General features: G+C 40.5%; 1 protein-coding gene across 5 annotated transcripts in view; it reads left to right on the top strand.

Moving 5' to 3' along the window:
* LOC108113820 (homeotic protein ultrabithorax) overlaps window positions 1–26442 on the top strand; it is an 84491-nt gene that overhangs the window by 30606 nt on the left and 27443 nt on the right. Inside the window, exon 4 of one of the 5 annotated variants that reach the window (XM_041819457.1) lies at window positions 23913–26230. The exons of the other annotated variants lie outside the window; for them this stretch is intronic. Coding sequence (XP_041675391.1) covers window positions 23913–23962 — 50 coding nt within the window. The 3' untranslated portion in view covers window positions 23963–26230. Of the gene's footprint in view, window positions 1–23912; window positions 26231–26442 lie in introns of those variants that run through there. 5 annotated transcript variants of the gene reach the window in all.

Below are 26442 nucleotides of genomic sequence, written 5' to 3' on the forward strand. Positions count from 1 at the left end.
CTGCCGAAAAAAAAGAAATGAAAACGAATTCCCGGAAAATGCCAGGAGATACGGGGGTCTACGACAGGCAGGACCCAAATGTGCTTGGCTGTACGCTTTTGTTTGGTGGCCCACTGCCACTGCTACTGCCACCGCCTTTCCTTTTGCTTACATAATCAGTCATGTTATCCTTGTTTCGCTACCCGCCGAAGCCCAACAAACACATTAGGACACACAAAGCGACAGAAACAGGCAAAAAAATATATATAAAGAATTATTTATTTATGTCACTTGGCCTGGGGGCAGATATCTTTTTTATATTTCCATTGCGTGCGGCGGTGGAAAATGTGAAGGAATGCGGGTTTTATTGCTTTAAAGAGATTCCAGGCTGTGAGGAGGGAAGTTAAAAAATCGTTTAAGAATTTGGTTTAAAGATCCTCAATCATCTTTAAACTTAGGCAGCCCTTTTACCAATATCTTACTGTCTCATATATATATTAAATGTTAGCCAAGACAACTTTTACCACTTTCTTTCAGGGGATGACAACCAAAACTAGTGAAAAACAAAAGGAAAATACTTAAAACTTATCCTTAATATTCTTATAAATTAGATCGAACTATTATTATTTTCTTCAAAATACCTTAAATAATAATTGAAAAAAAATCACAAAGTTGTTAAAATGGAAATATTTTAAAATTTAATATGAAAAATCCTTTTAATTTTCTCCCTGGTCTTCCGTACTTTTCCCCCTCTTACTCGCACGCATCTCCACCGTGTGTTTCGCTCGCATTTCCATTTCCCCAAGCTTTTCCACTGGGCAAGAACTACGAGTGTGTGTTTTCGGCTTTCCGCACCGAATTCCTTTTGCCATTGATAAATGGCATTCTGCTCGGAGTTTGTTGATTTTATTGCTCTCCTCCGGGTCTCTGGGCCTTTTGCTCTGCTCTGCTCTCGCGCTTTTTGGCCATTTGTCCTTTCGCATTCGCATTCGCCGTCGGCGGCGTCGTCGAAATTTTTGTTTGTTTCCACTTGCCTTGCGCCGGCTTTCTCCTTTCGAGTTCCTCTTTTTTCCCTGCTCCTTTTTTTTCTGCTTGCTCAACGGAATCTGGGCTATTTATTCACCCAATTTCTATTTTTTCCTTGCCTTTTGCTTTGCACATTTATCATTGTGCCTTCAGATGCACACACACACACACACACATTTGCAGGGTTACACCCACTTACTATTACACTTGCGAAAATCATGGAGTTAGTAGTTGATGACCTTCTTTCCTCTCGAGAAAAACCATTTCGAGATGTTGACATTTCCCAAAAGAGTCTCGAGTCTATAATCAAGTATATTTTATTAATCATAATTGCCATTATGGGTTTTTGTGTCTGCGGGTGACTTCGAATCAAAGCCAAATAGGTGAAACCCCCAAGAGAGGTGCGGCCAATGTTTGATTTTTAGTATTTTTAGTGAGGTGAAAGAAATCGTGGTGGGAAACTAGCAAAGCCTCTAACTTAAAAAATAAATATTTATAGAAAATGTAATATAAAAATAATCTTCATTTAATGGTTCTTAAATTGCTTTTTCATTTTTCTGAAATAATTTTATTAAAAATAACCAGAAACAACTTTAAAAAACAAAATTAAAAGAAAATATTCAAGAAATCTTATAACCAAACTTTCAAAACAAATTTCCCATGGAAAATACCACAAAAATTTCCTAATTTTTCTAGAAAATCTTCACTATCAATTAAATCCATTAGTTTATTAGTTATTTTTGTATATTATCATCGTTTTGTGGCAGTTCCTAAATCTTTATAAACAATAAGCTAACTCATTGCCAATGCTATATGTGTTTCCACCTCAGCGAACTCATAAATAAATTCCCAGCGTCGGCGGATTTTGTGCGATTTTTTGTTGTTTTTTTTTTTTGTCATACGCATGTTGAGCCCCGCTTGCCCCCTGACTACCCCTTTATATCCACCAATTTCGAACTGCTCATGATGACGCTCTCGTGCGTGTTGGGAACCCAAAAACAGAAATAGCTTCGAAGGCTTGGCCGTCGCCACAAACACACACAAACATAATAATACAATTTTGGCTTTTTTTGGGGAAGATAAGGGGAGAAACGAGTTAACCCATTAGGGTTGAACAACACTTAAATTGAAAACTTTTTTATTTATTTAGAACATTTTTTTATTTTCGAAATCAAAACAGTCAAGTCATCTGAAAATTAGGTAAATCTTGTACTTTCATTTAAACAAATTATCCCATTTTTCTCAGTGCTTTTCACAAAGGTATTTAGAGGGTTAAGAGTGGAGAGCCATCTGTCGGCCATCGGTAGAACCGGGAAAGGGCAAAAGGCAAAGCTTTTGGCTCAAAAGACAAGCTTACCGGATCGCTGGCTTAACACTGGGCTACAAAAATCGAGTTTCGCGGTCACATCCTCTCGCAAGCGAATTAAAATGCATTGCATGCAGCGACGCGTGGGTGGAAAAACATTCGTTTTGATGAGGTGTCGGCTGTAATTTAAACAACAACACCAAGTCAGAAACTGAATTTCAATAGCCGATTATATAATTGACTCTTACTCACTCTCTCTGGCTCCTTCTCTGATATCCAACCTTCTCTTTCCCAGCCTATTCCCAGTGGAATGACCCATATACGAATTTGAATTCCAAAGCCCAGCCAGCCGATAATGATGGAGTGTGAGTAAGAGTGGGAGGGCGATGGCGATGGCGAGTGCGAGTGCTTTATGGTCGCGTAAAAGCACTCAAGTGGCTCTCTTTTCGCTTCTCGAGTCGTTTTTCCTATTTGCCGCACATAAATAAATCGATGATGAGCACTTGAGTTGTTTGCCAAATACTTAATTTTATTGATTTGTTAGGCTTAGTTGTTGTTTGTTTACCTTTAAGTGAGTGATTTTATTTAGTTAGTACAATATAGTATATTTTTCATACTCTTTCGAAGTTTTGCTCTCTCTCTTTGGCGATTTTTAAAGGGCCATAAATTGTGCAGCCCTCGTAAAACATGCGACTTTTGCAGCTGAGTAATTTCCATCGTTTTTATTTTGCGGAACATGCGCAAAAAGCATAGGAAAGCGATAAAGAAGAAGAGGAAGCACTAAAAGAAGAAGATTTCGCGTCGCGTGTGTAGAAAATTAAATTTATTTATTGTATTTAAAAGGTAGCAGGTTGAGCACTTAAAAAAGGTGAAAAGAAACCGACAAGCGAGACGATTCGCACATAAATCGCCCAGCAAAAGACGTGCTTAATACTTTTTATGTGTATTTCTAGACACTTGGCAAACAAAGCAAATGGTTTATGGCCCGAAATTATTGAGTTATTGCCTACACTGTTCAAAAAACAACAAAACTGTGATCTTTATTTAAAATTTAACACTAATAAACAAAGATAAACCGCAAAACTGAACTTGAACCGCGCTAATTTCCTTGTGAATTGTTATTATTAAATATTTATTAATTCCGCAAGCAACAGAGAGAGTGAAAGATATAAGAGAGAACGAGTTTACTTCCCCTCCACACACACACACACACACACTTGCGCTCGCACATACGGCACCTACTCAACGGCTGCTGATTTATTTCCCATAAGTCAAAACAGGCGAGCATATAAACGCGCCGCGGCAAAGCGAGATAGCAGCAGCGAGCGAGAGAGAACGGGGCTGGGTTATTTGTCTTGCGGCACCGCCATTATTCATTCGGCTCTTTCGCTCTCGCGTTCATTCCATTTCCATTCACTGGCCGCTCCTCTCTCTCTCTCGCTGTGTGTGCGGCGTTTGAGCGAGTGCGCTCTCTCGCTCTCTCACCGTGATTTTAATGGCCGCTCTGAAGTGTTTATCGTTGGCACACAATATTCGCAAAGTGGCATTTCTTATGGCCGCCTCTCTTCTCACCACTCCACTCCTCTTTAACATTCTCTTGCCCTAATGTCGCCCGCCCCCTTTTTGGGCTCTCTCTATCTATCTATCTCTCTCCTTCTGTGTCTTTGTCTCTTTTTGTTGCTATTTTTCCTTTTGGCTTTTCCTGTTGCACTGCACTTGGCGTTTTCCAGAGGCAAAACTCTTGGCTTTCCTTCTTGGCAGCAGCTGAAAAACCGCGCCACAATTGGCAAGGCTCCGCTGCCTTCTCTCTTTCTTGGCAAAAAGAGTTGTTTTAAAAATTATTTACGACCGCTTCCCTGACGCTGTTCATTTTCCTCAATGCACTGAAGGAAATATTGCTTAATTAGATACGTTTTGGAAATAAATCTAAGACAAAAAACAATGTTTATACAGTTAAAATAAGAGCAAAATTGCTTAATAAGTCGGAGTAAAGACTTGTATACATTTTCTTTGCTTAATAATTCCCAAACTCATTTTTTTTGCTGTGTGGAAAATCTCCAACTTACTTCCATTCTTATTTGCTCTTCTTCTTCGTCTTCTTGCTGGCCCTGATTAATAGTTTTATTTATTTTTAGCGCTCATCTTGCAAGTCCAAAGTCGTTCTGTCGCTTTTGTTGTCGTCGCCAGCGGAATTTATGAGTCTTTATTAAAACGCTGTATTTTTTCTCCTTCCGTCTTTATTTATATTCCCCCTCTATCACTCTATCACTCTTTCTCTTTTTTTGTTTTACCCTCTCTATCTTTATCAGTTAAACCAAAATTTTTGTTTTTATCAAATTTCTGTCACATTTCCCTGATTTATTGGTCTAACTAATTTATTGGTGGATGTTTTCCCCAAAAGACTTTAATGAAGTGAATGGCAGGCGGGGAAAATAAATAACCAATACCATTCAGAAGTGTTAATTGGTTCTGGGGGGAGTATGTTTATGGATTCGTGGGTTGATGGATGGTGGAGAGGTATTAGATTGGGAACTAATTTTAATTTACTAACTTAAGAAGGAAATTAGGGTTAGTCTGTGTAAGTTGTCTGGAATTATTGTTAAGGAATTTTTCCTTAGTCTTAGCCACTTTTAGAAAGCACGCCTTTTTCAACATAATAAACTTAGTTTCTGATACTAAATTTACTTAAAATGTATAACTTTTAGTCACATACTTATCTCGTATCTTGACTTAGAAAGCATCATTACAATGAAATGTGATCAACTTTATACTTTAACTTAAAACCCTGTTTAGTTTCTTTAAACTAAATTTCACTCACTCTTTACCAACCAATCGAACCTCTTCTTAATCTCTGTAAGTTGACAAAGTCAGCAGCTTAAACTCCCCCCAAAAAAGACCCAAAAAAAAAGAAGACACGACCACGACTTCCACTACCAACTGCCAAATGACCCCGCTGACCCTTTAGAGTCAGCCAACATGTGAGAACTCTGTGGCTCCTCCAGCTGGGCAAGCCGATCGTGTGGCTCCGTGTCCTCGAAGAGATCATGACAAGGTTTTCGTGCCCGGGCCCAGGAGGAGGATGAGAAATGTGGCGCGGGACACGATATTTCTCGGTGGATTTCGGCGGGAAAACATTGTAAATTCTCAGGCGGCACGAATTCGAACTCAACCAGAATCCAAAAAATAACAATCGTTAGAGTTATCCTTGACTTATGCATTGTCTTTTTGGTTTTCTCCTTCTTGTTTTGTGCTGTTTAGGGAACTGTTTTTTAACCGAACGTCTGAGCAACACATGAGATGCATTAAAAAATCATTCTGCCGATCATTAACTTTTTTGCCAGCCGTCAAGGTCGCTGCTTTTCTCCGAAAATTCCTCCATTTAGCCTTCAATTTCGACGCGGTATTTGTGTGTGTGTGCAATTTTTTTACGAGGCCATAAAAAGTGCAATGTTAAGTGCTGAGGGTCATAAAGAAAACGCGCGCCTTTTCCAGCGGAGGCAGCGCTGCTAATTTGGCCTTCCGTTGAAAATTCACGATGCAGGATGCAGGATGCGGCGGCGAGACAGGCCAGCACAGGACACACGCTGTCGTCCTGCGACCTCTGCCATTTAGGTAGATGGACCACTGCATTTGGCAGTTTTTTATGAGCCCACCGTTGGCAGTTGGCAGCCGTCGCAGTGGCTAACAAAAAACAAAAATAACAAGAAGCCGAAAAGTCAAAAAGTAGATAGCGGCAGGTAAATGCGGCAAATTGCATTCGCAGTATCCGGAGGCTCACCTGATGAGTTGTGAGTGGTTCGGGAAATGTTCTAACATAGTTCCTCAGAGGAGGTTTAGGCCTTAGAAGTATAGGGAAAGTCTTGGAGGTAGGTGTTCAATAATTTGAAGAAAGAAAAAGTGAATGGAAAAAGATATTTAGAAGATAAACTTACTAGTAAAACGGAGGTTATCCTACTAATCAAATATTAAATTCTAAAGTTAAACACCAAAACCTCCAAATCTCTTTCAAAAATTAATACTAATGATTAAAAGTTAATATAGTTTACCTTCATACAGCAATCCTCCTTCAAAGAAACATAAAACCATTCATTTTAAGGTTAATCATTTCTTAAACTCTTCTAAAAATGATTCCTTCAGACTTTTCTACTAAGTACCCCTATTTAATCTGCTTCAAAAATACACCTTAAATGTTTTTCAACTCCTATTTATACTAAGCAGCTAATTTATCTAACGAGACACAAAACTAAACACGCAAAACTAAACAAATTAAACGAGAGATACTTTTTAGATTTGTCCAACCAGCGAAAAAGTCCTGGAAAAACAGCTAGAACAAGATCTTGCGGCAAGTCGAGGCTTAGCAAAGAAAAAAAAGAGGAAAATTAACTAAGGCGCAATTCGAGTGGAAGTCTTATCAGATTTCTAATTAATTTAATTCTGCCTCGTCGGCCCAACCACTCCCTGCCGCCGCCCCCTAAAACCTGAGTCGACAAAAATGGCCCAGCTCAGGTGGGGGGACAAAAAAGTAGCCAAGGGGGAAAAATCGGGAAGAGGGACGACCGGCGGACCGACGACGGACGACGGACGGTTGACTTCCTGACTCTTGTCAAAGTTTGCTGATTAAATCAGTCATAGAAATGTCGAAAGGAGAACGGAGACGGAGAATGGCCAGAGACACGGCGACGAAATGAAAAACCTTTAGACCAAATCAAATATTTGCCTTGGCCAGGACGGCAGACCAGCCATTTAACCGTTAGTTTTGTGGTCATATTATGCAAAAAAAAAAAAAAAGAGTGGAAAGAAGGAAAAAACTATACAAAGACCACCAGCAGTTGGTAAAGGGGACACAAGCTGGCTAAAACCAAACACGAAACAGTTAAGAGGGAGGCAGGAAAAAGCCATCGTCATCGGCAATTCAAACATATGCACGCCTCTGCCTCAGTTGACTTCGCTGCCGACTGCTTAGTTAGCCTCATTTAGAAAACGTTTGTTATGCAATGCCAACATTTGTATTCGAAAATGTTTTTTATTCAGTTGTTGACTTTTTTTTTTTTTGTCTTTACTTCGCTTGCCGTTGAGTTGGCGCGGCCTAAATGGCCGACTTGGGCTCTTTTGGGCCTGAGAACGTCGAGGAGATGGCCGAAACGATGGCGACATGGCTTTGTGCCGACTTCAGCTGTTTGTTTTCTTTTTTTATCTTTTCTTCTCCTCCTCTGCCTTGGTATCCATTCCCAGCCCGCGCTCGAGTTTGAATTTTAAATGCAATCATTTCCTTTGCCGCAGTTGGCAACCCGCGGAGTAAGGACTTCGTGATTTTCGCTATGATTGTTTAAAATGTTAAACGGGTTAACTAACGAACCCATATACATAGATATTCATTTAAAAGACATGCAAATTTCTCTTAGTGTAGTTGATTTCAATCGCTGCACGCCCGCAGAATTTCCACAAAAATTCGAAAACAAAAGTTCGTTTGATTTATGCCTCGAGCGATTTATAAAGATGTCGACTGAAAGTTTTTTTGTATTTCTGTTTTTTTGATACATCTCTCTCTCCCTCTGTATGCTTTGAAATACAAGTATATATATATATATATATATATATATATTAGGAGTCCACGTTTTCGGGCACTACCTGAAACCCTCCATCGGCTGAATAAGATAAAATATTTCGAGTTTTTTACTCGTGTCCGTCGTTGGCTGTCAACCCAATTCAAATTGTGTACAAAATCGTGAGTCGCATAATTAAAATTTATTCGTTATAATCATGGCAGGAATCCGGCAATTGAGTTGTTTTCTGGCTAAAGTGTTGAACGTATTGAAAGGCAGTTTAAAACGAGAAATTACAGCTTGATTTTGAGATTAAAAAATATTAAATAGCAGCTTAAAAACTGCTCTAAGGGGTAACTAATAAGAAACATTATGAAAAGTGAAACATTCTTTCTTGCCCGCAACATTTTATGTGTTATTCCAGCAACTTAACCCATATTAGACGCATTAACTAACTAATTAAAAGCCCAACTAATGCCTAGTTAAACTAATTATTGTTTATTTAAAGGCAATTGAGTTTGATTAGTACTTTAGCTAGATGCAACGATCGTTTTGAAGGCAATTTGGTGCAGTTGGCAGTCTATTTTTAGACAAGCACAATCGATCAGCAAAATTCATGGCGCCAGGCGGGGGAAAATCGCGGTGAAAAGCCGCCAATCTGTCGCAGCAGCAGCAGCAGCCACTTCAAGTCAAGTGGTCAGGGCCGCTGCCATTTTCGTTTTGGCGATGCGAAAAACTTTACAATGGCAATTAAAAGTAATTACCAAAACCATTAACGCAGCGCAGATACCAAAAACGGCTAAAAAAACGTTGAAGAAAAGCAGCAAAAAGGCTGGAAAAAAGAGTTCACGTAATTTATTTGTCATCAATCGGCTGGCAATAAGTCAGACAATCACAAAAATGCTGTCAACATTAAGACATGTGAATACGAATACATTTCTGCAGCAGCAACAGCAACAGTAACTGCAACGGCAGCAACATTGTGACTGCATTTGGCCGAGACGATGGCGACAAACGGCGGAGACGACGTCGCCAGCATTTCAAGATTTATGGGCGAGTAACCTGTTTCTTTAATTGCACATTTGCAGCCCCAAACGACGACAACAACAGCAGCAGCAGCAGCAGCAGCAGCAAAAAACGTGAAAAATGAATTAAATAAAACTGCATACAAAGGCAAACGAAACGATTTGAAAATGAACTGGAAAACAGTAGCAAAAACGCTCTGAAACTCTGAAAACGAACAAAAGCAGCGGCCACAAAAACAGCGCTGATTTAATTCGCCTTTTTTGCACTCAGTTCCTCTTGCTGTTGCTTTTTTATCTTCGCTGTTTTTTATTTGCTTGGCTGAACTGCATCAAAATCTGGGATCTAGAGGCTGCTGCTGCCAATGCAAAGAGAAAAGGTCGCCATTCGTCAATGCGGCTCATTCGCCATTTTTGGGGCTATGGAGTTTCCTTTTTGGCCACATTGCAGCTGCAACATCGTTAGCGATCCGCCAAATATGTGAAGGCAATCCATCATTAAATTCTATTGCCAAGTGACTGTTTAGGTGATTTTGAAGTTAAAAAATATTCAAAGAGTTGGTAGATGGATTAAAGTTTAATCAATTTAAATGGTAATTAAGGATAGCAAAGTCTAGAATGGAAATATCTGATGATTGCCACAAGAAAACGGAGATACGAGGTGTGTTCAAAAAGTAAGGTGACTCTTCAAATTTCGCGAATTTCAAATTTTTCGATTATCGAAACCTTTTAGAAGTTATACGAGGTGTGTTCAAAAGAGGTGACTTTTCAAATTTCAAATTTTTAAATTTTTCGATTATCTTCAGTTTTGGGAACAAGAAAAGTCACATGGGGCCAAATCGGTGAATATGGTGGTGGGCATTGTTTGGTGTTTTTTTGGCCAAAATCCAAATCCTTTGATCCATATTTTTCGATAGCAAAAAATCGCCGAGCTCGCAAAATAACTTTAATCAAAAAAAGAGGATGTTCCATTGAAACTTGGTACAGATGTTGGGAAGAGTGTAATATAACAAAACAAAAAATCGATAATCAAAAATTTGATTAATTGCGAAATTTGATAGAGTTACCTTTTTTCTTAAAAAAGAATTTTTAAAAAAAAAATAATTAAAAAAAAAAAAAAAAAAAAAAAACACATTTCAACTATGATTAAACAACATTCCATAGATAAAATCTACTAACAAATCCCCATTACAAAATCCCACAAAACTCTCTAAGATAAAGTTCAGATAAACTTCCACATAAATAATTACAAAAACACATCAGCTAATTTTATAATTTTTAGAAAAAAACCAACAATAAGACCCCCCTTACTTGAGCCTTTTTGGGCCAAACAAAACAAACAGAGGGCCAAAACTCAATGAAAACTTGCAGGCAAACAACAGCCCAATAACTGTTTTGAGTTTCGTGTTTTTGTCGAATTAAAATTTGCTACAAGGCACGTCTCGGCGAGAGAGCCAAACTTTTGGCTGCTTTCGCTGATCCTAGAGGACATGGTAAAAAGGATGATGGGGTTAGGGATGGGTATGAGGACGCTATCCTTTTGCCACTGCAATCCTTTTGCCAGCTTGCTTAGTTATTCATGTACATTTGTATCCTGCGCATAAAATTGCGGCTGCGGCTGCCGCTGCTACTGCTGCTGCTGCTGCTGTGCGGAAAGGCAGCAGACAAATAGTAATGAAAACTCTTCTCGACTGCCAGGACACTATTTCTTCCGCTCGTATCGCCATCGCCATTGCCATTGCCATTGCCACATTGCCATTGCCCCATTGTTGGAAAGCGGCAGAAGCGGCAACATTTCGACATAATGTAAACTAATTAAAATTCAAAAGCCATAAACAGATTTTCCCAATAAAACTTTGCCAGCTAAATATTTTTTGCACAAACACACAGAGGAAGGGGAAAACAAAGAAAACTTCAGACAAGGATTTTCTGGCTTGAACTTGCCTTACGGCTGGAAAATCTAGAGTTAAAGGCAGCCTTTAAAGTTTTTCGGACGGCTCTCTCGCATCTCCAAGATACATTCCCACTTGTTTTTGTTGCCATTGTGCATTGTTGTATCTGCGGAGATGTATAGATACGGCTGCAGATAGATGTGCATATATACTATATAGATATGGTATCTGTGTGTGTGTGTGTGTGGGGTTGGGTGTGGGGTGGGGGGATGCAACTCAGCTCTGCTCAAGTGCAGGAAGTGAAACGTAGGAAGTGTGGCCAACAACATTTTATACTCGAGCGCATAATATTCATATGCAGGCCATAAAAAACTTTGGCAGCTCAACGAGAGATCTTCTTCCGACGTACCGACAAACCCCTCCAGGTTCTAGCCCCCCCTCGGAGACGACACGAACAGTGGGCTTTAAAGGTGGGTTTTGGGTTTAAGTTTTTAAAGGGTTTAAGCTGGTTGGGTTTTCTAGTGGGTTAAGTAAATGTTTCTACATTAAGTTATGTTTACAAAGGGATCATAAAGTGTAATTAATAAAATTTTACGAAGTTCTATAAACTAAAATTCCTAAAAGTTCTAAAAAACCAAAGGTTTTATGAAGTCAAAATCAGTTAATTAGTTACTTGAATAGCTTAGTCTTCTTGGCTTAGCAACTAATGTATAATCATTGGTGACAAATCTTGTTAAATATGAAAAGTTAAAGTGGTTTTAATAGCTCTTGAATCTGTTTCCCTTAACCTAAAACCCAATTTTATAATTTCTACTTTTGATTAACTTTTGGCCATAACTTCCCATTGTGGCCCATAATGCAACGCTCGATTGTTGGGCAGACATTTGTGCAATATACGAGAGGCAAGTCGAGTTGAGAGCCAAACCGAGAGCCCACACCCTTTGACCCCTCGTGTCCCGATTGTTTGTGTTGTTGGCGCTGCTGAACAATTGAAGTTCGCCGGCGCAAATATAAAAAGTGAGCAAGAGCCAGAGATATATCTATCTATATAACTATATATTTGCAGCAAGAGTAACAGAGACAGCGAGCTAGTTGAGTCTCAGCTGATGGTTGTTGTTTTTGTTGTGGTTGTGGCGGCGGCGCTGGCTTTGGCGGTGGCGGTGACGGTGGTGCAACGCCTCCATTTGCAAACTGTGGGCCAAAGTTGGAAAACGGGAGCGGCAGGAGCTTAACTTAACTTTGCTTTTACTGCGATAAAATGAAAATTGCACACGCGCCATAAATAAGGATTCTCACAAGGATAATTTATAAAACTTTGCTCACAAGCGTTTTACTTATGAGAAGCGAGCGACGCCAGACAACGTATTCCGCACCTCAGAAGGGGACGAAGGGAAGGGGGATGCCCTGCACTTAAAGGAAATATGTTAAGTTAAGCAAATCAGTTAAAAGAAATCCAAAAGAGTTTTAAGGATTAACAGGATGGAAGTTCAACTTGATTTTAAATCATAAAAGAATTTGATAATTTTACACTCTTAAAATAGTTTTTTCTCTTCTTATTATTGCCAAATAGAAAAGTTTCAATACATTTCGAATTTCTTAATATTTTTCCCCGTGTACTTGGTTTGCATTTTCCCCTCCCCGCCAACCATTCGTCCTGCCGCTAGTGAAGTTTGTAAATTCCGCAGGAGTTGGGTCCGTGACGTATGCACCAGTACCTGACCCTTTAGCAGGCCCCCCAAAAACCCCTTTCCCCAAACTCTCGCTGACCCCGTGCCACCTCTGGAAATGGCCAAAATATCCGTAATGGCCAAAACCCCGGAATCTGTCGGCCGGGGACGCACTCCGGCATTGTAATCGATGTGCGAAATAAACAAAAGCGGACATAATTATCGAGTTATCGCGCGGCGCCTTGCTGCGGGTGTGCCAGCCTATGGTCCCCCCTCCCCCTTCTCGTGATCCCTTCATGACCCCATCGTCACCCCCTTGCACACCCCCCCTTGGGGCGGGGGACTCTCGCAATGAATGGAACTAAGCCCGCACCGAAAATGTTCGTTACGACGGCAACGCATCGATATTTATGATGTCATGGATTTTATTGTTGCCTGCTGCAAAATATTCATATGCACACAGTGCTGGCCAAGAGTCCTTCCTGGCCCAAAGGCCCTCTGCCTCCCCCTTCCTCCCCTCCCCTTTCTCTCTCCTCACACGGAAACAGTAAAATGACCATCAGCAGTACAGGATGTAAATTTTGCAGTAAAACGAGACAACGCACAAGGATATGAATGGGCCAGCAAAAAGAGTGGCAAATGGTGGGCTAGTGGGTAGTGGGTGGCCCTTTTCAGTGGGTGGTTATTGACGTTGCCGAGATAAGGCGGAAAACCAGAGAGGGGACAGAGTAAGAGAGACAGAGACAGCAAGAGATAGTCCGATAGTCCGGCAGGATGTTCGGAGTCAAATTTGAGCAGGTCGTGCCCCTCCGCCTCCACCCGCCTCTAGGTCACAGGGCAATAAAATGTTGCCGATATTATTTCGCTGTTGCTGCTGTTCTATTTTTTTCTCTTGCCCTTCCTTTGTTTGGCTAGCACGTGTGTGTGTGTGTGTGTGTTGGTGTATGCCTATTGCCAAGTTTGATGGGGTCCAGCATCAGTTAAGCGTCCAGCAACAAAAACAACAACAGCATCGGAAGTTGCACATATGCCTTTCGGACCCGGTCCAGTCGAATGATGCGGGCTGGCTGGCTCGTTGGTGTTGCTGCACTTGAGTTATGCGCATAGATTGAAAATCCTCGATAACCGAAAAAAAAAATCGCACGAAATTGCAGCCACAACAACAAACACGCGCTATGGCAATTGTTTGTCGGGCGGTTCGGTTGTGCGCCAATACGAAAGTGGGCGTGGTCACACGAAGTTTGCAAACGCGTGATGCAACACGCCATTATAAAGTTATTAAAAGGGAACACAGTCAGTCAGGTCGGAAGATACCAAAAACAAACCGGGAAACAGGTAGTAAAAGCAAGTGGGGCAGCCCCAAAGTTGAGGGAAATATACTCGTGTTTGTGCAACAATGTGGCAGGTGCTTTAATGATCATGAGACAGTCTTAATAAGCCTTAATTACAGTGGCTACTTTAAGCCAGTGAATCGGATTTAAGTCATAAATAAAACTTACTTTGTTGGAAAATCTACAAAAGCTACTTCCTTAAGCCTAATGCCAGAAATTAAACTATTTCTATTTCCTCAGCTCTTACTTCAATATTTTAGTAGAAGCTTATTAATATGTTTAAATATTCTAGCAAAAATATCTTAAACTCCTAAAACATTCTTCTTTCTCCCCAAATAAATTCCATTTTTTTACCGAATTTTTTCATATTTTTACAAAATATTTCCAACAACCGTCTGCTGGCAATCAACAATGCCACAAAAAGTCGAAGAAGCAGACTGAATTTGCAACAATGCAGAAATTGTTTATGAGATTAAGCCCATAAACTGTGAAAATGCATTTTAATTGAAGTGCAGCTTTGGGACTTAATAATATTTCGATTTTTGCCCTTTTTCCGCCAGCCTCCACAGTGGCCGATAGTAAATTTTCCAATATCAGAGGGACAAAAAAGGGGGAGTTGGAAAACATAAAATAAAGCCAATGGAGAGGCCCTGGACAATGGCGTTGATTGTTTGAACTCCGAGCAGGGCTTCGATGGATGTTTTTCCCATCATCATCTCTTTTTTTTTTTTTCGTTTTTGTTTGGCAATAAATTGGCAATAAGCGTAAATTGTGGGGATTTATGGGGAGGGCTTTATATGTGAAAGTATCAAAAGAAGAGTAATGAGATTAATTAACAGGGCCATGATGAACCAGAGATAGTTAGTAATTTGCATTTCCCAAACGGATATGCGGATGTGGCACTTAAGATGGAAAGGAAATGCCAGCCAGACAAGGCGCTAATTGTCCTGCGTCCTTGACGTGCCGGGCAGCAACCTCAACCTCATAAATACTCCATGTTTTGCATGAATTCGAAATGAAATGTTGTCTGCGCCGAAAACAGCATTTAATTTGTATGGAATCCATCAGCGATCCTTTGTCTTGTTTAGCACTAAAAAACTGAAGAAAAAAAGTAGAAAACAATATGAGGGGAAAGCCAGACGACAAGAGGAAACCTCCAGATAGCCAACTCCTTTGGCCGCTTTCATGGCTTTGTTCAAAATTACCATCAAGTTGACAGTTCTATGGCGCGTTGACAGTTCACACAAACACACACAGTTACAGTGTTGCAAGAACACGTACACATACGTATGTATGTACGAGTATGTATGGAAATGTCGCCAACTCGTTGGCCCATTCTTGTGGAAAATGTTTTTCTGCACCGCAAAAACGGAAGGAAGGAACTACTGGCCAAACGAAACGAAATGAAGAATGTGCTGCAAAAATAAAAGAAAACAAGAACAGGGTGGAAAAGGCGATGGCCATGCTTTTCCCTCGACTTGAAAAGGCAAATAAATGTAAGGTTTTGTCATTGTTTTTTCCTTTTCTGTTTTTTTTTTGGTCCCTTCCACGTCACGAATTCGTCACCCGTCCACGTGTAGCATGCCCCATCTTTATATTATTTTTTCCCATTCGCCTCTGCCACTATTTTTGTCGTTGGCATTTTAAGTGTCACATTTAAATGGGATTTTTATACGGTTTTAGCCACGCAAATGTGTGAATTTTTGTCGCGCCTGGGTTGGAATTTTAAAATCTTCTCTGCCCGCCATCTGCCCCTCCTCTTATGGGTCTGCTATGAGTTTTTCATTCGGAGGATAAAAGTCACTCAGGTGTTAAAATACAACTGCACTGGTTGTCATCAGAAGGAAAGAGTTATTTATAGGGTTTTCTTGTCGTTTTCCTTTTGGTTATATTTTTGGTTTTATGAATTTTCAGCTGCTTTTTGTGACAAAGTTAAACATGTTTCTCTATGACTTAGTTCCATAAAGTTAAACATGTTTCTCTATGACTTAGTTCCATAAATCACATTACGATCTATGAAAATAAGTTTAACTACTTTTTAAGGTACAACCTACATCCTTTAAATAGAGAATATTTTCATTTTCAAACCCAAAAATATTCTAGGAAAGGAAATCCTATCTTTTCTCATCACTACTTGGCTCCCCAAAGAATCGAAAAAATATATATAACCCCCCTTAAGGCAGATCACTTCTTGACAATGGGAAACTGATAAACCTCAAGAGACTTGGAAAATGACATGTCTTATCTCTGGAGATAATTGACAGGCCATAAGAGTCATTCGAACTCCAATTACAACCTTTGGTTTTCCCTTTAAAAAAAAAAAAGAAAAATGGAAACATCCTTGATCCTTGTCTTTGGGAAACATGGCAGCCATTATTCAAGAGGCCACCGCCGCCTCACACAAATGTCGCTATTTTTGGTCGATTTCGAGTACTTCCCACCACTTCATCGCTTTTCTCCGCCTTTCTCCTGCTCTTTCTTTCTCCTGCTTTTTCCTCTGCTCTCTCCCCTGCTCTTTCTCCCCGAGTCTTGAATGTCTCACTAACTAGCCCATATGCGCACATTTCCCACATATCTACATGCACGCTCAGAGGGTTATGGACTAAGTACCCTTGAGCTGGCTACAACATGTTCCAATCATAAATCATAATTCAATATGGAGTACTCCCCCCAGCCATGAGAGAGACCCTGAACATGCATTACAACCATTCAAATGAAATATGCATTAAAATTGCCTACCAATTGGTAAAATAAAACCCGATCGGTTCTTGGGGGTTAGTCAGGGAAATGCCTAGAACATTTCTGAGCTATAATTTTCACCAGAATTTTGCTTTTTCTCTTCGTTTTTAAGTTGAACACCCAACCAGTCTTTGTCAAGTGCTAATTGCCTTAAATCAGAGAAGGATTTCGGTTGTCTGGCAAAGGACATGTGATGTGGTGACTTAAATTTCCGAGTTTCCAGCAAATCCTCACAGTACCTTTGGCACTGTTTGAGGTATTAACTAAAACCTTAGCTAACCACTAACTAAAAACACCGAAAAGCTGCCATAAATTGGCCATTGTGATCCTGGTTTTGGCATGCAAGTCGAGCCAAAAGATTGTCTAGACATTAGTTAGAGATTAAGGTTGAAGGATTAAGGGACTACTCACATGGTTATGCAATATTCCTCGATCGAGAACAGCCCAGGTAGGCCACATTGCATGAAGGAAACTTGGCAATAGTTCGATGACATCGTGGCAAGCTGCAACTTCAAGATTTAAAAGTAAAAATAGCTCCTTATTCATTTTCGATGCACAAGGCAGGCAGCTGGAAAGGAAGTGGAACTGGGGGGGGGACTGCCTGGCTACCCATTCCTATGCCCATTCCCATTCCCATAGCCATAGCCGCAGCCGTAGCCAATACCATTCCAAAGCCATTTCCATTCCTATTCCCGGAACGTGCAATGGCAGCTCGCATGTTGCATGTTGCACGTTGCATGTTGCACCGCGTGTTTTGCTTTATTTGCATACGAGGACCCAGACAGATGGTGGAGATTGTTTTCGGTTGTAGGTGAATGCAAATCAGCCAGAAGCTGGAGCATTCAAGTTTCACCTTAAGGAGATTGACTTTTAAGATATTTTATAGGTTTTTAAACTTTTGAAAACTGTATTTATCTCTTAATTGTTGTTTATTACAATAATTAATAACTTATAATATGAGAACTCAGGGAAATAAATCATTTTTAATGGTATTTTTAGCTCTTAAATCCATTTTAAACAGGTTTTAAGGATTTTCTTTCACAATTTGTTGACTTTTAATGATTTATTTTAATAAATTTTTTCACTTATGACAATATTTATTAAAAAATAAAACATCTTCTTATTTAATAGTTTTAATTAAAATGTTTAAAATAGCAATCATTTCCAAACTTCCCAAACTAAAATGACTTAAAAACAGATTTTTCTTAAAATCAAAGATTTATTTCCAAGGCAATCACTTTCAAAGATTTAGTTAGTTGTTAACCCTCAACTGCTGTCCCCCGTTCTTTCCATTGTTTAGGCCTGCTATGTCCCTCATTCTCTCTCTCTCTCTCTCTATATATATAAACACATATATAACCCTTGGCCATATGTGAGTTCCATCTTCGATCGGCTCTCCTTCAATTCCAGAGTTCGAATCGCTGTCGGACTTGCCAAAAGATTGGCTTTTGAGATATGCCCACAATAAAACACACAAATAAAACTTGCAAACCTGCAGCAACTGCGACTCACCTTTAGATGCCCCAATGCCCCTTGCCTCTTGCCGATTGGACCCCCCTAAAAGCCCCTTCTTCCCCTTTTTCCCTTCTTTCTGGCTGAGTGTTTTGGCTTCTTGGTTGCGTTTTCTTCTTCTGCTGCCGCCGCTGCTCCTCTGTTGGCGGCAAACCTTTTGTTTATTTTATTATCTTTGGCTATTTGGCTGCTCTGTGTGCCGGGCCGCCCCCTCACCAACCCCCTGTACCATCCTATAGCTGGTCTTCTTTGTATATGGAGTGTGGCGAAAACGCTTAATACGAAATTTATTTAGTCGGCCCAAACGGAGGTCGCGCGAGATTCGCAATGCGACAAAAATGCGACTAAAAATAAAGCAAAACCGACACAAAGTGAGCAGAAAATGCCACTGGGAAACTGAAAATAGGAAGAATAGCAAATATATTAACAGAAAATTTAAGCGAAAATATACTTTAAGTTGGCTAATTTTTCGGAATATAGGAAAGAAGGCTTAAAATAGCCGCCGATTCGAAATCAAAATCAGAATCTCAATCTGAACCAGAATCGGAATCAGAATCAGCTGCCAAATCCAATTTTATGATGGCGCGCAGGCATTTGCATAAATGTTTTTCGGTGGGTGGTTAGGGAGGGGTGTAGGGCAGTTCGAAAGAGATGGCATCTGTGCGGGTAGAAAGAGATGGGCATATGGCCTACAACAACCCAGCATGTGGCAGCCTTGTTGATGTTGTTCATTCGCGAAGGGGGTGGCAGTGGGGTGGCAGTTGGGGGATAGGGAACTGGACATTGGACATCGGACATTGCATTGCATTGGCATTGCATGTTCGCCGTGTTTCGCAATTCTCGCATGCAACAGCAAACAGCACGCGAAGACAGATTAGAAACGGACTAGCTGGGGGTTAGGGGGGTTCAGGGAGCTGTCTGTTATCATTGCAAAAACACAGCAGGCAGCTGCAGTCGCGAATGTGAAAAGCGTCAACTGCATCTGAGTCCGGAATTGAATGCCAGAGGATATAGCCCCTTGATTCTAACAGATCTGACCTGACTAAAGGGTAAATTAATACTAGAAGGTATGTAGGAAAAGGTTTTGGAAACAAATGTTGAAGATATAGTCAAAATCTTAACGTTTTTTGCTAGGTTAAAGCTCAAGAAATCCAACTTAAAGAAGGTAAAAATGGAAATAAAACACAAAAGCACGGAAGTAAAAACTGTAAAAACTTTCAAGCTAAAAGATAGATTTTAGGCATGACCAAAGACTTACGACTTTTAAATATTTCCATAAATCTTAAAACATAATATTTTAAGAATCTCCCTCTAAAAAATAGTTAACTATTTTACATATTTTTTAGCTACTTTAACCGATTTAAGTTCCACCATAAACAACCAAAAACTTTTTGTTAGCTAAACCTTAAATCACCGTAAATGTTGGCCATTGCAAGGGTGGTGGTAAAGGAGCCCCCCTGTGCTGAAATATATTTGCTTAAGCAAAGGCAATGAACAACGTGGCATATTCTTTAGAGGAGTATCTTCATTACTCTATCCCCTATTTTCGAAGCAACCCTTTTCCTTATTCCCGTTCGCAAGTTTAACTGCATTCTGGTAGAAAAATTTGCATATGCCGCCTGTCGACTTCGAGGCAAAAACTTCTTAGCATTTCTTCTTTTGTTTGGTTTTTACCAGTTTTCAGTTTTCTCGTTTTGTTTTGTTTTGTTTTGCTCCACTTGAAACTCCACCTCTTCGTACTCTTTGTTGTTGCAGTTTTCCCAGTGGCAACTGTTGGCATTTCCTAACTTAAAGGGTATGGAGAAAAAGTGGAAAATGGAAATACGAGCCAGCAATTTCTTTAATTTTCTAAACGATTTTAAATTTATTGGCACGTCTCGCGAGGCTCCTTCAATTATATTCGAAATCGGTTGCAGGTTGGAGTTTCTTCTCCTTCTTCTTGCTGCATTTTCCCTGGCTTGTTAGCTGAAGCTGCAGAAATTGCAATAATGTTAATTTCTTGCAACCAGCCGCCATATTGCCATGTTGCAACAGCAACAGCAGCAGCAGCCGCCGCCGCCGAAAAGGGTTTAATTTCATTTCGAGTTTTCAGGCCCCCAAACTCCTCTTGCCCCTCCTTGGGGAGTTGGCTCCCCCCTTAACCCCTAAGTGTGTGCTTATGCAGGAGCAGACCTCGTTCGCTCTGTGGCTCTGTTATCTGCGAAACTCCATTAGAAAGGCAAAGGAAGCAAATGGCAGCTAACGAAGGCCAACACAAAGGCAACGGAGGAGGGTGAGGGGAAAAGTGCCAGCAGGACGGCAGACGGATCGAAAAAAAAAAATAAATATAAAAAAAAAAGGAAAGAAGCAACCGAACGAACGAACGAACGACGTCGCTTAACGACTTTAAAGAAAAATTAAAAACATCCCAAAAGGAATACATCTTCGCCCTGCCGCATACATCGGAGTTGGGGCATGGGGCGACTTTGGAATGGGCAACTGAGAACTGGGAACTGCTGCTGCTGCTGCTGGCTCTCCTCTGTTTGCTGTTGCATGTTGTCCATCCAACATCCAGCATCCCATCCGAATGTCCGTCCTTCCGTCCGCCTCAACATTGTTAGTGGCTCTCGAATTTATTTTAACGAACTAGTTTGGTCACTTCATACAACATCTTTTTTCTGTGCTGAGTTTCGCTCTGGCGGCGGATTCCTCACTGCTCTGGCCTGGCTGCCCGGTTGGCTGCATTTGCTTGGGGTTATAAAATATATTCGCCTTATATAAATAAATAAATTGGTAAATGGCGTTTCATTTGCTCTGCTCTCCATCCAACATTCAGCATCGAACATCCTACATCCTACAGCATCCTCCTTGGACTCGCTGATGCGATGATAAATGCGACAAAAACCTGTCGCTGTTTCCCTCTCTGACCAGCAGCAAATTGAATTTATTTGCTAGCAAATGTCGCAAGATGGCCAAAACGGGAACAACTGAAAAAGGTAACAAAAAAAAAAAAAAAAGAGAAGAGGTAGAAGAAATCTAAAAGAGAGGTTGCCTTTTATGGCTTACAGCGGTTTGGTTTGGCTTTGGGCTTGTCTGATTGCCAGCAATGTCGAGTATTTGGCGGATGCTGGCATTTCGATGGGAAAAGCTGGCTGGGATGTGAGGGAATCTCGTGGCAGAGATCATTGTCTGCTGGCATTGGGGAATTGTCAATCATCGTGCCAGGCCAGCATGCGGGCTACAATGGAGACAAATCTTGGGTTATATGAGGAAGGTTTATCAATATCACAAAGGGAATCAGAACTTTCTTGTTAGGTAATCGATTTTAAGGGTATATATCTTATTTTGGTTCTCTTTTAGTCAAATTGATCTCATCTAGTACTCAAAACAAGAGTCAAACTTAAGTACTTTATCAACTTACTAAAGATTTATCCTTAAAGTTTGTTCAACGTTTCCTTAAAGCTACTTAAGAACCTCTCAAATTTCTGCCCATCTTATCAATCTCTTACTCACTCTTTCTGAACTCAAAAAGCATCTCTGACTAAAGTGTGTTATATAATGCACCCAAAACATGAGATAAACGAAACGGAACCACTTTTCATTCTTTTCTTTTCTTCATCCCCCTCTCTCTCTCTCTCCACTCTTTCTCTCCTTTATAAGCAGAAGGGGAAGCTGCATGATGAGCAACATCAGCAGCAAATAAAAAGCAACAAAATCGCACCCAAAATGCTTAACGAGCAGAGCCAGGCACTTGCAAAATGCTCAAAAGCAAAAGCGAACGGCTAAGAATTATTTACTTCAAATTCCAAGTGCAACATAGAATTCGTGCAGCGGCAGCAACATGCAATGCACGGCAGCAACATGTTACCCAAAAGGAGCAGAAATGCGCAAAACGAGAGGGGTTGGTAGGGGTTTTCGGATGAGGGGGAACAGCAGCTAAAACGCCGATAAAAGCAACGATGGCAGTTCAGCTTCGTTTGCTGCTCAGGCGGCCATGTTGCTGATTGCCATTGCCGTTGCCGGTTGCTGCTGTTGCTGCTGCAGCGGCAACTCATTGCAAATGCAGCCCAACTGCGCGCCTTTCTCAAGACTTCGTTTCGGCGACGTTCGGCCAGCATCATTACTTCCATTCAAGCTGTTTGGCTTGGCGTGTACATAAAAAAAAATACAACAAAAAATGCAGAAAAAGTAAAAAACAGCCAGCAAAAAAAAAAACGCTGCATGCCGGCGCTGATGTTGCTGCTGCTGCTGCTGCTGCTGCGTTGCCCCGACCTCAAGCATTTTGGACAATGCGACTGGGCAGCAGCAGGAATTGTTGCCATTGCATGTTGCCGTTGTGCTGTTGTTGCTGTTGTTGCCGTTGTTGCCGCTGTTGCAGCTCCCAAATAAAGCAAACGCATTGCGAATTCCTCTTGGCTGGCCGTTTGCTGTTTTTTTCGCCGCTGCCTTTTAATGATTTAAAATTCCATTTTAAGAATTTTATACTTAATGATGTGTTTTGCGTTGTATAGCATCGTTGACCAAGGAAAGCCCCTGCTCTCCCCCTCCACTCCTCTCCAGGCCAATCCTCCGCATCCTGGCCAAATGGCGATTGTCCTCCATCGTCGTCGTCGTCTTTGCTTTTGATCTAAACGCTGCGTGCTTTTCGTAAATTGCTTTTCGTTGTCGTCGTTTTCGGTCTCTTGGTCTCTTTCTACCTTTTGTGGAAGCCGCATGAAATGTGTGCGAGTTTCATCTTCCTCTTCCTTTGCTGTTTTTTTTTTTATTTTTGGTTGCCTCAAAAAAAGGCAGCAACAACAGAATTAAATGCAATTGCAATTTACAGGCATGAAATCGCAGCAACCAAAATATTTGAAGCGAGATTTATGGTCCATGGCAGGCAGCAGTTGTAAATCAAATTTCGATTTCTCTTCTGTTTTTCTTTTTTCATTTTCTTTTTTTCGGCAACTGTTGCAAAATTTCCCAAATTCTATTGACGCATGCAAATTTCACGGCGCACCGCCCGCTGGCTTTGTTTTTGTCAACCGCTCTTTTGCAGGTACAAGGCCAAATTTCCCAGCCAAGTGCGTGCGGAAATATGAATTTTCATAATTTTCGCACAGTCTGCGGTTGGCAAAAAAAAAAGGTCAACTTCTGAAAGGTCATAAAACAGCTGCACGGCGATTTTTGTCATAACTTATTGTTTTTCTTTTTCTGTTCTGATAAAAATTTTCTTAGACAAAAGAAAGGTTTTCTCTTTTGCTGCCTTTCGAGATGTGTTTAGAAAGTGCGTTACATGCTTTTGCCGGAAAATCTTAGTGGCACATGACTCTGTGATTTATGAGGGCAGAGTGAAAATTGATTCCGGTGACTGCAGGTCACAGTTCAGAGCGTTGGCAGAGGCAATTTCCACTTAGTCCTTGGAGCTTCGATCTGTGGGGCCCACTGGGGCAGGCAGCAGCATAAAAATTCAATTATCACTTAATAACAAGGGGGGGTAAAATGAAAATTGCGTGCTGCGTTGCACAGTTGCACAGTTGCAGAGGTCACAGTTACAGTAACTGCAGTTACACATTGTTATTGCTGCCGTGGGGCAGTTGCAGTTGCAATTGCAGGTGGCAGTTGGCCAGCGGCGAACCTTTGCACTTTGCGTTATTAACAGAAAGGTCGTTAAGGTATTTTAACTTACTTTACACACTTTACTGGGGGCGTATTTTCATTTTAATTATTTCATTTTCCGCAATTACACAGAAAAGTTGCGAATGAAAACTTGGCTTGAAATCTTCTTCTTTGCTGAAAAATGGCTTTGCAACTAATTGAAACGGTAAAACTTGAGATTTTCTTAATCATAATATGCATGTTTATAGTGTCCATATATAGCTTTAGGTCTTACCATAACCCTTTAAACTAAACAAACTGTTTTCTTCTCTTTTTTAGGTAAGTTTAAGTCACTTATTAAACCCCAAAAACCCTCTCAAACTGTATAACAAACATTGACAAAGTGAGTAAATAAATATAATAATAAAACGAAGACTAGAGAAGAAAAACAATTTTCCGGATTAGCAGAAGATGTGAAACAAAAATTGGAAAAATTACTCATGCGTGCTGAGGAAAAAAGCCGAAAAGCTTGCAAATTTCTCCGCCAGCAACCCCTCTTGGAATATTCCGAACTGAAACTGAAACTCAACGCCCCCATTTAAATTTATTTGCCCAAGTTTACTTTCCCATAGCCCGAAATCAAATCCAATCAATAAGTATCTTAAATAAATTCATGGCGCCCACACACACCCCCGCCACGCGGCATCCCTTCTGGTTGCCTTTTTTCCCTGCTCGCTTTTCTCTTTTTTTTTTCCTTTTGCCAGGCAGCCACTTAGCTACCTCATTTTTTGTAATGCTAAATAAATTTATTTGCTAATGTAGTTTCTCAGCTTTTCTCCCTCTCCCTCTTCGCTTCTCTAGAGAAGTGCAGCGGAGCAGAGAGACTGAGAGGGCGGAAAAAAAGGAGCCAAAGCCAAAGCCAAAGCCAAAGCCGAAGCCAAACGGAATGAAAAAGAAACGCTGGTACTTGTTAGTTTTATCTGCATATCATTGAGATAAATTTGGTGCCGATCAACTGTCTGTCTCTGTCCCTGTTCCACACCCACTACCATCTCGCTTCCTCCCATGGCGACTGTCGGCTGCCGTGTGGCAGCAACAGCAGCAGCAGCAGCAGCACAAAAAAAAAACGTCTGCAGAAAAGCCGCTGATTTGCATACGAAAGTAATTTGATGTCTTGCGAGGAAAACACACTCACACTCAAACACATCCGGAAAAACAGGGCGGTGGGTGGAAAATAAGCCGTAGGACACGTCATGAGTTACATTTCCTAGTCATCGATAAGCGAGCCAATCGGTGGCTGGCAAGTGGGTAGAAAGGAAAAGGAAAAGGAAAAGCGGTTTTCCAAATTAAAATAAACCGATTTTGAGATTTCAATGAGTTATTTTTAAAGTTGGAGAAAAGGAATAAGTTTTAAGGCCTTAAAAGTTAGTGAGTTTTGTTAAGTGAAAATCAGATTTTAAAAATATGTTTCGAGCAACTTTCACTAAACAAGAATGTGCTAAGAAAAAATCTTAGAAAATATTCAAAATATTTAATAGAAAAGTTATTACTAAAACATCTTTCTTATTATTTAAACAATTTCAAAAAATAAGAGCATATTGTTTACCTAAACCCCAATGTGGAAAATCACCAATAAATCAAAATGAATTTCAATTTCCACGCATTCCAGCAATTAGTCATTGTCCAAACTGAGTTCGAATCATCAGAAAGGAAGATTAATGTTCATGTGCCGAGGGAATTTATCTTTTGGTAGTGCCAGGGTATAGTTTTCCGGCATTCTCTAATTTGATTTCTGGAGAATTTTCAATTAACCGATTGTCAGCTTAGCCAACCCCCAAAAACGCGATTCATATGGTTTTTCCGAAAAGGGGGTTGGGAACCATTTTGCGAGGCCATAATAGTCGCGGCCATTGTAAAATGGCCGCCACAGAGGGAAAATTTAAATTGAAATTTCCCCGAAAAACTCCCACAACAACCCTCTAGAACTGCAGAGCTCACATAGTTTTATAGTTGTTTGGTCAGTGCATATGTAGATTTTCAGCTGACCTGACAAAAGGCATTGTCAGCCCACACCCCTTTTGGCCCTATGTGTGAACCCACCGCAAAATTTATGGTCCTGCAAAATTCCTGACACTTAATTGTCTGCGTTTAATGAATGAATAAATGCCCGGACCACCCACTCTTCCTACCCAAATAGTACAAATTTATCGTACTGGCCGCTGGCGGTGCCATTAACTCTCGATTATTATTATTAGTTTTGATTCGATTTTTCCACTTTTGATTCACAGTTTTTAATTGAATTTTAATGAATTTAATGTTCTGCACGAACATCCCGAATGCCTTTCGTATTTATGCTGGCCATTTAAAAGCACATAATGCCCGCCGCGGAGTTAATCAAAAGTCCTCTTGATTATTTTCGCTAAATTAAATTTTAATCATATTTCGTTGGGAATTTATTTTTGCACACTAGTTTAATTAGTTTACACAGCTCTACAAATTTTTGGCCAGCTCATTTCTCCTCGTCCTGGCCCCTAAAAAATATAAAAAAAAATAAAAAGAGAGCACCAGCCAGGACGACAAACGTTTTATTTTCGTTATCTTTTTGCCGCAGGCAGCTGCAAATGCCACGCAAATTAAACAAGCTACCTTTTTTTTTTTGGTCCTTTGGCTTGGTCCTTTTTTGTTGTTGCCTTTTGCCTACTGATTTTTTACCTTTTTGCTGGGTGACAAAGTGGGCTTTCTCTCCCTTTTTTTGCTTCTCTTTTTTTGGTTTCTGTGGGTTTGCCAGGGAAGCAGAGGGAAGCAGAGGGAGGCAGGGAGGAGGCAGAGGCATCCGGTTATTAAACACCCACTTATTACCTCTTTTTAT

Source organism: Drosophila eugracilis, unplaced genomic scaffold, assembly GCF_018153835.1.
Source record: "Drosophila eugracilis isolate 14026-0451.02 unplaced genomic scaffold, ASM1815383v1 contig_75, whole genome shotgun sequence".
Taxonomy (NCBI): Eukaryota; Metazoa; Arthropoda; class Insecta; order Diptera; family Drosophilidae; genus Drosophila; species Drosophila eugracilis.